Source organism: Thalassophryne amazonica, chromosome 11, assembly GCF_902500255.1.
Source record: "Thalassophryne amazonica chromosome 11, fThaAma1.1, whole genome shotgun sequence".
NCBI classification, from domain to species: domain Eukaryota; kingdom Metazoa; phylum Chordata; class Actinopteri; order Batrachoidiformes; family Batrachoididae; genus Thalassophryne; species Thalassophryne amazonica.
The window spans coordinates 17,080,039-17,095,952 of record NC_047113.1 but is presented as its reverse complement, the minus strand read 5'-3'; the positions used below and the strand labels follow the sequence as shown (position 1 = coordinate 17,095,952).

At 38.7% G+C, this 15,914-nt stretch overlaps 1 protein-coding gene across 1 annotated transcript; it reads right to left on the bottom strand.

The window, feature by feature from the left end:
- Positions 1–14,177: 14,177 nt before the first annotated feature.
- On the bottom strand, positions 14,178–14,976 carry tmsb2 (thymosin beta 2). Its single transcript, XM_034182082.1, has 2 exons — positions 14,823–14,976; positions 14,178–14,611 (listed from the first exon to the last, which is right to left on the bottom strand). Exons 1-2 carry the CDS (start codon positions 14,920–14,922, stop codon positions 14,574–14,576), a joined length of 138 nt encoding a protein of 45 aa, XP_034037973.1. The 5' UTR covers positions 14,923–14,976; the 3' UTR covers positions 14,178–14,573.
- Between the last annotated feature and the right edge of the window lie 938 nt (positions 14,977–15,914).

The following is a 15,914-nucleotide window of genomic DNA, read 5'->3' as shown; positions in this document are numbered from 1 at the left end:
TCTACCTAATCGAAATGGAAAGAGAAGAAAACCCTCCATGTGTGTCTCTAGCTGTGGGTGAATATGTTGTTTTGTCTTATGTATATGTCTTACTTTGTCCATGCTTTCTGAGACATCTTCTGTAGTGGAAAAAATACAGGTCTGGAAAAAATAAGATGATCTTTAAATACACTGGTGGGACATTCCATTATTACAGTGATGTCAACTTGACTTACAAAATTACTTTGAGCCATGAATGGCAGAATAGATTTAATGATGTTGCACACTCACAACACAATGTCCTCTACCTTTTTTACTTGGGAAACATACTATTCAGGAGCACAGATTGTGGCTGGTATTGGGACATGCTGTTGTTTTGCAGCCACTGAATCAAAACCTACCAAAGAAACTATGAAATGATGTGAACGTTTTATTAGCCTTGTATACATTTGTTATTCTTCTTTAAGTTGTTACATAGCTCCTTTAGCTCACCTCAGACAAAATTATTTCTGAGAACTATTACTGTTATTTAATTTGGTAGTTTATTCACAGTACTTTAGGATAGACAATGTTCTGTGTTACTAATGTTTTATCAGAAATGTCTTGGCGTTTATGAAAGTCTTTATTGAAGGTTTAAACTGTTTTCAGTTGTGTTCAATTTTCAAAAATGAATTTTTGTCATCAATAAGCTTTTCTGAAGCTGCTTAACCAGTACAATACTACATGTAAAGATATTATGAATAACCAAAGTTTTATATTTGCACTGTGATAGTGTTTACATTATATCTAATCTAATATAATCTGTATGATCCCCATAAGATCTTTACCGAAAACCATCTGAATTTTCCGAATGGTTTCCACCTGGCTGTCTCTCACAGTTTCTGAAAAATTTTTGATGCAGTAAAGCGGCAGTCGATCAGCCAATTTCCTGACAATGAAAATCCGCAGAGGAGGCTGGACCACTCCTCCCACAAGGCGTGCTCACAGGGGAATGACGCAACCGACAGGCATGAAAAAACTCACGTATGCGCACGAAGGTTCAAGCTTGGCTGATGCAAGTGCACATGATATTTGCAAAAAATACAAAGGTCGGATAGTTTTCTAACAGACTTCGCATACAACCCCAATTCCAATGAAGTTGGGACGTTGTGTAAAATGTAAATAAAAGCAGAATACAATGATCTGCAAATCCTCTTCAACCTATATTCAATTGAATACACCACAAAGACAAGATATTTATTGTACAAATTGATAAAGTTAGTATAAGGTCATGTGTTGCGGAATTTGCACTAAGATGTTAATATGTTTTCTATTAATTATGTATTTATATTTTAACTTTGATCTACTATGTGGATGTTTTTGATGCATGGGTGGTATGTGTCAGATGTGTTGTTGTGTAGCAGACCCCTCTGTCCAAGGCAAATTTCTCCTTAGGGAGACAAATAAAGACACTTTGACTTTGACTTTATTGTTTTTGTGAAAATATTTACTCATTTTGAAATGGATGTCTGCAACACGTTTCAAAAAAGCTGGGACAGTGGTATGTTTACCACTGTGTTACATCACCTTTCCTTCTAACAACACTCAATAAGTGTTTGGGAACTGAGGACACTAATTGTTGAAGCTTTGTAGGTGGAATTCTTTTTCATTTGATGTACGACTTCAGTTGTTCAACAGTCCAGGGTCTCCGTTGTCGTATTTTGTGCTTCATAATGTGCCACACATTTTCAGTGGGCAATGGGTCTGGACTGCAGGCAGGCCAGTCTACCACCCGCACTCTTTTACTACAAAGCCACACTGTTGTAACACGTGCAGAATGTGGCTTGGCATTATCTCACTGAAATAAGCAGGGCTGTCCCTGAAAAAGACGTTGCTTGGATGGCAGCATGTGTTGCTCCAAAACCTGGATGTACCTTTCAGCATTGATGGTGCCATCACAGATGTGTAAATTGCCCAAGCCATGGGCACTAACACACTCACATACCATTACAGATGCTGGCTTTTGAACATTCCACTGGTAACAATCTCGATGGTCTTTTCCCTCTTTTGTGCGGAGGACACAACATCCATGATTTCCAAAAATAATGTGAAATGTGGACTCATCAGACCACAGCACACTTTTCCACTTTGTGTAGGTCCATTTCAAATAAGCTCAGGCCCAGAGAAGGTGGCGGCATTTCTGGGTGTTGTTGATGTATGGCTTTTGCTTTGCATGGTAGAGTTTTAATTTGCACTTGTAGATGTAGCGACGAACTGTGTTAACTGACAATGGTTTTCTGAAGCCCACACCGTAAGATCCTTTACACAATGATGTCAGTTTTTAATGCAGTGGCCCCTGAGGGATGGAAGATCACGGGCATTCAGTGTTGGTTTTCGGCCTTGCCGCTTATGTGTAGAAAGTTCTCCAGAATCTTCTGATTATATTATGGACTGTAGATGATGGAATTCCTAAATTCCTTGTAACTGAACATTGAGAAACATTCTTCTTAAACTGTTGGACTATTTTTTCATGCAGTTGTTCACAAAGTGGTGAACCTTGCCCCATCTTTGCTTGTGAATGGCTGAGCCTTTTGGAGATGCTCCTTTTATACCCAATCATGACACTCACCTGTTTCCAGTTAACCTGTTCAATCAATCAATCAATCAATCAATCAATCAATCAATCAATCAATTTTTTATATAGCGCCAAATCACAACAAACAGTTGCCCCAAGGCGCTTTATATTGTAAGGCAAGGCCATACAATAATTATGTAAAACCCCAATGGTCAAAACGACCCCCTGTGAGCAAGCACTTGGCTACAGTGGGAAGGAAAAACTCCCTTTTAACAGGAAGAAACCTCCAGCAGAACCAGGCTCAGGGAGGGGCAGTCTTCTGCTGGGAGTGGTTGGGGCTGAGGGAGAGAACCAGGAAAAAGACATGCTGTGGAGGGGAACAGAGATCGATCACTAATGATTAAATGCAGAGTGGTGCATATAGAGCAAAAAGAGAAAGAAACAGTGCATCATGGGAACCCCCCAGCAGTCTACGTCTATAGCAGCATAACTAAGGGATGGTTCAGGGTCACCTGATCCAGCCCTAACTATAAGCTTTAGCAAAAAGGAAAGTTTTAAGCCTAATCTTAAAAGTAGAGAGGGTGTCTGTCTCCCTGATCTGAATTGGGAGCTGGTTCCACAGGAGAGGAGCCTGAAAGCTGAAGGCTCTGCCTCCCATTCTACTCTTACAAACCCTAGGAACTACAAGTAAGCCTGCAGTCTGAGAGCGAAGCGCTCTATTGGGGTGATATGGTACTACGAAGTAAGAAGAAGAATTTTAAATTCTATTCTAGAATTAACAGGAAGCCAATGAAGAGAGGCCAATATGGGTGAGATATGCTCTCTCCTTCTAGTCCCCGTCAGTACTCTAGCTGCAGCATTTTGAATTAACTGAAGGCTTTTTAGGGAACTTTTAGGACAACCTGATAATAATGAATTACAATAGTCCAGCCTAGAGGAAATAAATGCATGAATTAGTTTTTCAGCATCACTCTGAGACAAGACCTTTCTGATTTAGAGATATTGCGTAAATGCAAAAAAGCAGTCCTACATATTTGTTTAATATGCACTTTGAATGACATATCCTGATCAAAAATGACTCCAAGATTTCTCACAGTATTACTAGAGGTCAGGGTAATGCCACCCAGAGTAAGGATCTGGTTAGACACCATGTTTCTAAGATTTGTGGGGCCAAGTACAATAACTTCAGTTTTATCTGAGTTTAAAAGCAGGAAATTAGAGGTCATCCATGTCTTTATGTCTGTAAGACAATCCTGCAGTTTAGCTAATTGGTGTGTGTCCTCTGGCTTCATGGATAGATAAAGCTGGGTATCATCTGCGTAACAATGAAAATTTAAGCAATACCGTCTAATAATACTGCCTAAGGGAAGCATGTATAAAGTGAATAAAATTGGTCCTAGCACAGAACCTTGTGGAACTCCATAATTAACTTTAGTCTGTGAAGAAGATTCCCCATTTACATGAACAAATTGTAATCTATTAGACAAATATGATTCAAACCACCGCAGCGCAGTGCCTTTAATACCTATGGCATGCTCTAATCTCTGTAATAAAATTTTATGGTCAGCAGTATCAAAAGCAGCACTGAGGTCTAACAGAACAAGCACAGAGATGAGTCCACTGTCCGAGGCCATAAGATCATTTGTAACCTTCAGTAATGCTGTTTCTGTACTATGATGAATTCTAAAACCTGACTGAAACTCTGAAACAGGTGTTCTTTGAGCATTCATCAACTTTCCCAGTCTTTTGCTGCCCCGTCCCAGCTTTTTTGAAACGTGTTGCAGGCATCCATTTCAAAATGAGCAAATATTTGCACAAAAAAAACAAGTCTATCAGTTTGAATATTAAACATCTTTTCTTTCTGGTGTATTCATTTGAATATAGGTTGAAGAGGATTTGCAAATCCTTGTATTCTGTTTGTATTTACATTTCACACAACATCCTAACTTCATTGGAATTTGGGTTGTAGGTCCTGAGGTGCTTCTCTCCAGATTCCGTAGAATAATGCAGACAATCCTCTATGACTACCCCAGTCTGATGCAGCTTACTTCCTCAGTCAAGGCCGGTACCCATTTACAGCTGGGTGGATTGAGACAGTGCAGATTCAATGTCTTTTCCAAGGACGTAGAGAGGTAGCATGAGCGGGATTCAAACTCAGGTCTCCAGATTGGTAGGCTTTAACTCCTTATTCACTCAGCTACCTGCTCTGTTCCAGATTATAAGCATAGGATTGAAAATTTGATGATAAATGCATGAAAATATTTTCAATTTTATAGAATATTTCCAAATGTTCCAACTGAGCAACAAAACAATTTTTTTCACATAGGGATGATATAAAAAATATACTAATACTACTAATAATAATACTGCTTTCATGAATTTTGAAGAAGAAATGGTGTGTAAATCCAAATGTTTGAGAACCAAGGCGGAACAATTTAAGCAGGAGTTCCAAGATCAGAAGGAGAACCACAGAAAAGAGCTGCAAACCTTCAAAAGGCATTTTTAAAAAGAACTTGAGGCTAAAAATGAAACTTTCAGAATCAAGGAGGTTCCTTTTTTTTTTTGAAGATTTTGCAGCCAAATAGGAACTATTCATAAAAGGTCTGTGCAATTTGGAACAAAATCAACATGATCTGTTTTGTGATGTTTCATATGTAGATGGTGTGTGCCATCACTGTAAAAAGAATACTCTAAAATGTACAGTATCTTGCTGGCAACAATTTGCCAGTAAGTTGCTGTAATCCATTCTATAGTATGCATATAGCAAATGTAATAACAGTACCTCAATACTGTAACTGTTATTACAGCAATAATCACAGGAGCGTAAATTCAATGACAGTATCAATAAAATACTGTCAGTGTTATTACAGTAATAATCACAGAACCGTAAATTTAATCACAGTAGCACTACTTTATTTTTAATAATGGTAAATATTACACAGCTATAGCACTCATTAATGTATTCATTTCAATACTGTACATTAATAGATGGTGTAAAACAAATACACTTTTGTTGCAGAAATGTCACTTATTTTGTTTTTTGTGTTACAGAATATAGGAATTTCACAAGATATGTTTAAATAATTTCAAAATCCAAGCAATGGAGATGGATATGAACAGCGAGAGCTTTCTTTCTTACAGTGTGTGTGTGAAGACATGCTTTATTTGTTCAAATATGCGGAAAAAAATACACACCCATAGGATAATGCTTATAATGTTTGTATCTCTAAATAACTGAGGCAAATGGAGTAGAAGACATAATCAGTGACTTGGAAATGTTCATGTCTCCATCCCCTGAGTTGTCTGAAGAAAACTGGATGTAAAAGTGATGGGTTACATGTCATAAAAAAAGGGGACACTTACTTATGCATACCATCATTTTGGCCTTTATATTTTTATTTATCGTAATTCATGATGTAGACATTGCTATTCACTGTGAGTTTAAAGGGCATTATTTTATAAGTTTTAATATTAAAAGCCTGATTTTTATTTTATTTTTTACATGTCATAAAAATTTCAACATGTAAAAAGCTCAAGGGTGCACAAACCTTTTCACATCACTGTATGTTCCCCCTGTAACTCATTGCTATTTTACATTGTGATTATCATGAAACTGTAGTGTGATTATAAAAGTGCAATATTTGTTAAGAAGCGCAGTGTAATGCACAACAACAAACACCTCAAAGAATAGTACAAAGGCATCAACACGTGTCATACCAGGAATTAGATAATCAGCTGGACAAGGAAACTGGCCAAAGCATTCTAAGATTATCACCAACAAGAACTGAGAACTGTAAATACAAAACCCGAATCAGTTTGGGCTCAAGTAGAAAGTGTGTTGTTGTTGTTGTTTTATTTTTTTAAGAGCAAGAGAGAGTGCAGTGTCTAAATAATACAATATATTTGATTTGATCAGTGTTTTGTGTGTGTGTGTTTTTTTTTTACATAAATTCCAACCAGGAGAAGCAATTTAAGTCTTCTTCCTTGCACCTGGTATCACTTGTTCTGCCAGACATAGTCAATATAGTCTCTGATGACCACATGTTGACTGAGGGACTCATCCTGCATGTGTTTCTGCTCACACAGAACTTGGTGAAACACTTACTCTCTTTTGAATTTTTCCTGCTAAAACTAACAATAAAAACAATACAGAACTCATTATACGTTACACTGGCCAAGTAGAAAAAACATTGTTAAAGTGACATGTGCCATACAGTGGTGTCTGAGTGTCAAAACCCAATCCCTCGTCTGCGTCGTGGAACCTGGGTAACAGATCAAGTAGGGTATAGCCTATTGGGGTTAAATATTGTGGAGACCTTGTGTGCCCCATGGCCACTACGGTAACCATGAAAAACCACCAGGAACTCCAAACACAAGACGGCTAATGGGGCTGTGGTGAAACAAGAAGTCCTCAATAGCGGGTCAGGTAGAGGAGGTGATGGCTTGTAACCTAATGGCTGTGAAGGTGGATGAATGCTGCAGAAGGTCCTCAACCCCTATCATCTGTAATTTTCCTGCCATCGCACCAGGCCAAGGATCTGTCAAGGACCGTGTGTTTGTCGGTGTGCAACAACATTCCCACCTCAAACAAACCCACGCACAGGTGTCTCTAGGTTAACCCTGGATGTAGATTTTGTCAGCGTCCACCATCCCATCTGGGAAACGATTTTCCTTGCCACCAAGAGATTGCCACGATGTCCACCATCCCATCTGGGAAACGATCTTCCTTGCCACCACGAGACAGCCACGACGTCCACATCCCATCTGGGAAATGATCTTCCTTCCCACTAAGGGATTGCCATGACTGGTATCTGAAGCTCCATCTAAGTGTATCCACCATGTTTCAGTTAACTTCTTCCATGCTGTAAGAACAAGCACTTCACAGAGAGTGTGTTACTGTAAAATGAATGAAGCTGGTACAGACTGGAAAATAACATGATTTTACTTTTTATTTTAGATTTTTTTTGTGGTTTGTATTCATTTCTGCAGTTTCAGTGCTTTCTTTCTTTTTCTTTTTCTTTTTTCCTGCCAAAAAGGCCAAAGGTTTTTCTGTTACTTTATTGCTGCACAACAGCAGCTCATTCTCATACAAACAATTTAGGCCATAATATATGCCCATCTAAAGCTCTGTTTCGTGCAACACATAGGGGGCAATTTTATTTTTGAACGGAAATTTGAAAAATATTGTTGCTGCAAAAAATGTATATGGGTCATTCCACCGAATCAGTACATATTGCGTCCCAGAGAAATAAATGGCCACAAAGTCATTGCAATAAAAAAATACATGCATAATTTTAAAGCACATTATCATATCTTTTGTCACCAACCTTATCTTAAAAATAAGGTAATTGATTATTATTTTCCCATTTTAAATTTGCATTTTTGTTGACAAGGCGGGGATTTTGGCCTATCCCTCACAGTAAAAGTTATCTTTCAAGGAGTCTTTTTAATTGTTAATTATTGGGAAAATTATATAATTTTCACATTTTTATGTTGTTCTAGGAGTAATTTAGTAGTTAAGCAATGTTTTCAACATGCATACATGTAAGCTCTATAAAATTTAAATAATTTTATCAGTGTCCCCTGATTTCAAGTTAACCCCTGTGACTGACATAAAAAAACCTGTAAAATAATGGTTCATTCCACCAGTTACATCATTTCCAGGAAGTTACATCAGTCACAGGAAGAGGATTTTCACCACATGAAACAGAACCAAGTTTCAGTCTTCTTTAATGTGGAATTTTGTTATTTTATAGGACTGTTGGGGGTGGTTACATCATACAGCATCATTACTGTTACCTTTTTAACCCATTACTTAAAAAGATATGCTTTATATATTGATATTTACCAAATTTACAAGTAATATCCTTTTAAACTGTATTATGTCTGCTCTTGTGACCTTGAACATTAGCTAGCTAGGGGCAAATTAGCCTGAAATCGTCAACCCTGTTGCTGTCATTCCTGGTACTTTCCCGGAGTGATTCTGCAGTAACAGGGGTGACATTAACTAGATTTTCCCCACACACAGTTTTTAAAAGTTATTTAGATAACTTTTTTAAAATGTTAAGAATTGATGTTGTGTTCATCATTGAGCTGATACCCATATTTTTCATTGTGGGCGTTTACTATAGCCTCATTTCATAGTATGCTTCTAATATGTACTGTATGAAGAGACTACTAAGGCTGCTGACTTATTATAATGATAATGTTATAAATATATTTGCTTTTACACATTTTACAGATGCTATTAGTATGCCTTTAAGTGCGGCAGAAATTAGATTAATTAATTAAATTAATTGTGAAATTAGAAAACAACAAATGCAGTAATGTTCTTACAAAATTCATATATGTGAAATGTTCTGAAGAACGTGTCCCATCATTTTCATATTCATTTTTCTTTTGTTAGTCGATAAGATCTGCTTCTTGATAGCATTCATTGCGATACATTTTTCTAAGTTTTAAAAGTCAATGATTCTGTAACTGTTCTGTTACTATTAAAATATTATAAAACAACAATAATTGCAGTATTTTATTTCAAGATATAAACACATGAAGTGTTCGGCAGAATGTGTCCCATCATCCCTGTTACTTTTGTTCACCCTGTTACTTGCATGTCAGTCCTGTTGCCACTATAAATTTCATAAAAATATAAAGAATTACAATCATAACCCAGGTATTACCATTACAATAAACATTAGATAACAGTTTGGAAAATGGCTTTTATCCAATACCATTCTCATAAAAACACTAATATATCTATACTAACATGTGGTCTACTTTTACAATCTAGATGTACATGGTCATATGATAGGTAAAATTTAATGTTTAAAAATATATTAATGATCGGAAAAAAATACAGTGAAAAGAGGGACAGATTTACTACCCATTCATGTGTAAACTGTTGCACATAATTACGTCTACGTAAATATATGGAACATTAACCATTTTGTCCGTAACAAGGTTGATGAATGAATCATATAATGAAGTAGAGAATGTCTCATAACATAAATAAAATAGATAGCCTGAGATGGACCCATGTCACTTTAAGATGTCTTCTTTCTGCTGATATTTTAAAGATTGCGAAAAAATGACTTTAATTAAAAAATTTCCAAAGCCGAAAACGTACCGATTCGGTGGAATCACCCATATATCCACATCAAAAAGCTGTTCACAAAAGCATGAAAATAAATAATTTCGGCAATTATTTTCACTTTAACATTCACGGCCAAACCTATCGCCCAACCAATCAGCGATATCATATTAGACGCGATAGTGTAGTAGATCAATCATGATCACTGTACTATTACTCTGAGGCTTGTTGGATTATAATAATGTTTTTTGTCTAATCATTTTATATAAAATTTATGACAAAAATGTCTGCATTAAATTTGTAGAGTGTCAGAACATTTGGAATGGAAATCTTTTCTGTCACAAAGGTTAAAATACCTTTGGTCGTTATCCGGGATAATGAGGAAAAAATGGAAAGAAAACTTGCTTGATATCAAATTTTTAAATCAACTTATCTCAGTTTTCATCATACAAGTGTCACTTGTCAAGTATCTGTACATGTACTTATTATGTGTGCAATATTTATTGTCACTCAGTAAAATCTAATACTGCACAATTGAAAATACTTTACAATTGGTTATATGACACATGATAGAGTGGAAACTCGTTATAGAGAAATCTGTTACAATAACAAATTCCCCATAAAATAAAGTAATTTTTACATACACTCAACAAAAATATAAACGCAACACTTTTGGTTTTGCTCCCATTTTGTATGAGATGAACTCAAAGATCGAAAACTTTTTCCACATACACAATATCACCATTTCCCTCAAATATTTTTCACAAACCAGTCTAAATCTGTGATAGTGAGCACTTCTCCTTTGCTGAGATAATCCATCCCACCTCACAGGTGTGCCATATCAAGATGCTGATTAGACACCATGATTAGTGCACAGGTGTGCCTTAGACTGCCCACAATAAAAGGCCACTCTGAAAGGTGCAGTTTTATCACACAGCACAATGCCACAGATGTCGCAAGATTTGAGGGAGCGTGCAATTGGCATGCTGACAGCAGGAATATCAACCAGAGCTGTTGCTCGTGTATTGAATGTTCATTTCTCTACCATAAGCCGTCTCCAAAGGCGTTTCAGAGAATTTGGCAGTACATCCAACCAGCCTCACAACCGCAGACCACGTGTAACCACACCAGCCCAGGACCTCCACATCCAGCATGTTCACCTCCAAGATCATCTGAGACCAGCCACTCGGACAGCTGCTGAAACAATCGGTTTGCATAACCAAAGAATTTCTGCACAAACTGTCAGAAACCGTCTCAGGGAAGCTCATCTGCATGCTCGTCGTCCTCATCGGGGTCTAGACCTGACTCCAGTTCGTCGTCGTAACCGACTTGCATGGGCAAATGCTCACATTCGCTGGCGTTTGGCACGTTGGAGAGGTGTTTTCTTCATGGATGAATCCCGGTTCACACTGTTCAGGGCAGATGGCAGACAGCGTGTGTGGCGTCATGTGGGTGAGCGGTTTTCTGATGTCAATGTTGTGGATCGAGTGGCCCATGGTGGCGGTGGGGTTATGGACGAAGAACACAGGTGCATTTTATTGATGGCATTTTGAATGCACAGAGATACCGTGACGAGATCCTGAGGCCCATTGTTGTGCCATCCAAAAACTTCACCTCATGTTGCAGCAGGATAATGCACGGCCCCATGTTGCAAGGATCTGTACACAATTCTTGGAAGCTGAAAATGTCCCAGTTCTTGCATGGCCGGCATACTCACCGGACATGTCACCCATTGAGCATGTTTGGGATGCTCTGGACCGGCGTATATGACAGCGTGTACCAGTTCCTGCCAATATCCAGCAACCTTGCACAGCCATTGAAGAAGAGTGGACCAACATTCCACAGGCCACAATTGACAACCTGATCAACTCTATGCGAAGGAGATGTGTTGCACTGCATGAGGCAAATGGTGGTCACACCAGATACTGACTGGTATCCCCCCCCCAATAAAACAAAACTGCACCTTTCAGAGTGGCCTTTTATTGTGGGCAGTCTAAGGCACACCTGTGCACTAATCATGGTGTCTAATCAGCATCTTATAATCAGATAAAACTGAAGTTATTGTGCTTGGCCCCACAAATCTTAGAAACATGGTGTCTAACCAGATCCTTACTCTGGATGGCATTACCCTGACCTCTAGTAAATCTGTGAGAAATCTTGGTGTCATTTTTGATCAGGATATGTCATTCAAAGCGCATATTAAACAAATATGTAGGACTGCTTTTTTGCATTTACGCAATATCTCTAAAATTAGAAAGGTCTTGTCTCAGAGTGATGCTGAAAAACTAATTCATGCATTTATTTCCTCTAGGCTGGACTATTGTAATTCATTATTATCAGGTTGTCCTAAAAGTTCCCTAAAAAGCCTTCAGTTAATTCAAAATGCTGCAGCTAGAGTGCTAACGGGGACTAGAAGGAGAGAGCATATCTCACCCATATTGGCCTCTCTTCATTGGCTTCCTGTTAATTCTAGAATAGAATTTAAAATTCTTCTTCTTACTTATAAGGTTTTGAATAATCAGGTCCCATCTTATCTTAGGGACCTCGTAGTACCATATCACCCCAATAGAGCGCTTCGCTCTCAGACTGCAGGCTTACTTGTAGTTCCTAGGGTTTGTAAGAGTAGAATGGGAGGCAGAGCCTTCAGCTTTCAGGCTCCTCTCCTGTGGAACCAGCTCCCAATTCAGATCAGGGAGACAGACACCCTCTCTACTTTTAAGATTAGGCTTAAAACTTTCCTTTTTGCTAAAGCTTATAGTTAGGGCTGGATCAGGTGACCCTGAACCATCCCTTAGTTATGCTGCTATAGACGTAGACTGCTGGGGGGTTCCCATGATGCACTGTTTCTTTCTCTTTTTGCTCTGCATGCACCACTCTGCATTTAATCATTAGTGATCGATCTCTGCTCCCCTCCACAGCATGTCTTTTTCCTGGTTCTCTCCCTCAACCCCAACCAGTCCCAGCAGAAGACTGCCCCTCCCTGAGCCTGGTTCTGCTGGAGGTTTCTTCCTGTTAAAAGGGAGTTTTTCCTTCCCACTGTAGCCACGTGCTTGCTCACAGGGGGTCGTTTTGACCGTTGGGGTTTTACATAATTATTGTGTGGCCTTGCCTTACAATATAAAGCGCCTTGGGGCAACTGTTTGTTGTGATTTGGCGCTATATATAAAAAAAAAATTGATTGATTGATTGATTGATCTTGGTATGGCACACCTGTGAGGTGGGATGGATTATCTCAGCAAAGGAGAAGTGCTCACTATCACAGATTTAGACTGGTTTGTGAACAATATTTGAGGGAAATGGTGATATTGTGTATGTGGAAAAAGTTTTAGATCTTTGAGTTCATCTCATACAAACGGGAGCAAAACCAAAAGTGTTGTGTTTATATTTTTGTTGAGTGTACAAACATACACGTGTTGATTTTTTTTTATTCTTTATTCATTATTTTTGCAACCCTGATATTATAAAAATTTGTATATCAAGTTATTTACTTGTCACATGGACATTTCATAATTAGGTTCCACTGTAATGCAACAGATTAAACAATTTATAATACAGTAGAATTGCACCATTTGGCACATCACATCACATGTCTAATTCTTTAATAAATGAGTTATGTACAATGTATAATGGATTGTTTTATGCATCATCCATATCGACAAAATTACTGAAAATGCTTAAAGAATTAGGAAAATATGTGATTCAAAAATGTGTTTCGACATATCAAATGGTTCGAAGCTACGGTACCTCATTGTATATTGATGAAAAGGTGAGAATTAGAAACTTTAAAACAATATAACTTGCCTGTGTTGATTATTAGAGTCATAGTCTGTTTTTTTTGCATGATGTACAATGCACATAATAGGAAGGTTTGTACAATTTCAATCCTTTGCATTTTCATTATTTTTTTAGTAGCAACTGCTTAAAAGCAAAGATCTAGTGTGCAGAAAATTTGGCATGTTATGTTAATCTGCATTGTAAGATCTTGTTCCATCTGGGGTCTCATCCATTCCCTGGGGGTCCTTCGTGAAAGGTTCTGGGATCGGGTTCTGGGATCTTATACTGTTCTTGGGGTCCTGACACTTGTATCACAGAGTAGTCAAGTGATAATTTCAAATACGTAAAATGTAGATCAGTCTTGTCAAACACAATACTGCAAAATTTGTGGACTTCATATTTCATACAAAGCAGGTATGGGACAATAAATGACCCCACTCCAGCAACACTGGCATTTTTAAGTGCTACCATTTTTTAGTACATTGTAATCTATAATTAAGTACATTGTAATCTATAATTATTTTCCGATATGGTCTGCTTCACTTTACCCCTCCAAAAATGTAATATGAGATATCTTTAGATGACCTGCTAATAATAATTTTTCATCAAAATTAAATAATTTGGATAATGTTCTCAATCAATTTTAATCACCAATGTGATGATCAGTGGAAAACATTAACCACACTACACTTGATGTACCATCAAGTGAACACGCCATGAACTGTAAATGCTGTGTTTTCATCAACTGCACGCCGAGGAAGAACAACTCACACTATGAACTGGTTTCAGTTCTTCATATTTATTTCATAAAGAAACGTAAAAAGTTTATGAAAACATCCCACATGACCAGATGTGTTGTCACTCCCCCATCCCCCCTACCCTGGATGCCTGCCTGTCTCTCTGTGCTACATCGCTCCACCACTCCCCCTTTTGGCAATATTGGAGATGAGTTACCTAAACAGGCTAACTGTGTGAGACAGGCACCCAGGCTAAAGTGTTCCACCCGAGCGGTGAGAGAGCCCCCGTGTGAGGACGCCATACACCCTTACAGCACCCTAGGGAGCCCGAGAGCACCCATTTCAGAAGACGAAATTAGAATTCAAAATACTGCGACAATCAAAACAAAGTGCTTTTTGCTGTGGCATCTCAGCGTCTTTTTCTTCCTGTGCTCTGAAGTCAAGGTGTGGCGTCGCCTTTTCTCTCTTGCTCGATGGCTGGAAAAGGAAAAGCAGAACGATGGAAAGGGTTAGTGCGATGTTCGGAGGGGATGTGCTGCAGTCATTTGTTTTCGCTGCTCACAACGTCAAAATGGGTTTGATGATAAACTGCTGATGGGGAAATTATTGAAGGGATTCAAGCTTGTGAGGGTTTTTTATGTTTGTTTTTTTCCTGCAACACAGAGAGAAAGACACAATGGACACTCACTCTCTTTGGTAGGCAGAGGGTTTTTCTCTTTTGTCTCCGTCTTCTTCAGTTTTGTCTTGTCAAAACGGGCAATCTCGGCCATGTCAGGTTTGTCAGACATTTTGGCTGTAGAAGAGGGGGGGGGGGGGGGGGGGGGGGAGCTTGAGGTTGCCAGTTTGACCTTTGCTGTCAGCTGTTATGTTAATAATGCAACAAACACAACAATAAAGTCAAATATACGTCTAAATTAGAAGGCAAATTTAGATGAACATCGAAATAGCTGTTGAGAGCACTGGTGTGTGTGTGTGTTTAGTAAAACACATTTAGGGAGTGGCTATGTCACCTCGCACACATGGATGCGTGCGAGCGGCAGCAGCCTCCCACATCTGCTGTTTTCTATTTGCTCCAAAAGTCACACAGCTCATGTGAAGCCTGTTTTCTCTTCTCTTTGTCTCTGCTTTTTTTTTGTTGCAGCCGAAGTCTTTGTTCTCCCTCTCTGGCTTTCCGTGCGTGCATGCCTGCATGCTCAAAGCTCTGCAGGCATCACTGCAGTCATCTTCCTCACCATGCCATCGGGTTCAACTAATCCATCTTAACCAGCCTAGTCCAGTCGCACCTGCCTTAACTGCTCTTCTTTGTCGCAAGCAACTGTGGAAATATTTGAACCGAGTCGGCTGTTGGGGAATAATTCACAAAGCTGGCTGGTGCTAAATTTGAGGGGGCCTGGGATGAAATCAGGGGATACATGCTGAGTTTCAAAGGAGACACACAGCCGTTTCCAGACTATAAATGGTATCTGCATCCAGCTTTCTTCTCCCGTAACAGTCATAAATGCACTTTATAAAAATTCATTACGCCAGCTAAATACTTCACATTTGCCTTCTTTCTTCCAAGCCATCATCATATCATTGCTGCAGTCTGCTTCCTCTGGTCCAGCCACACCCCAGTCCTTTGTTTGAGTCCCATAATAAAAAGGAATCACAAGGAGATGCACACGGACACGGATAACAGAGAAGCAGAAACGACTTGTTCTTACCGGTGTTCTACACAACAGCAGCAGGCTAAAATCCACCGGAGGAGACACAAGAGCAGGAGCAAGATGCAGAGATGGAG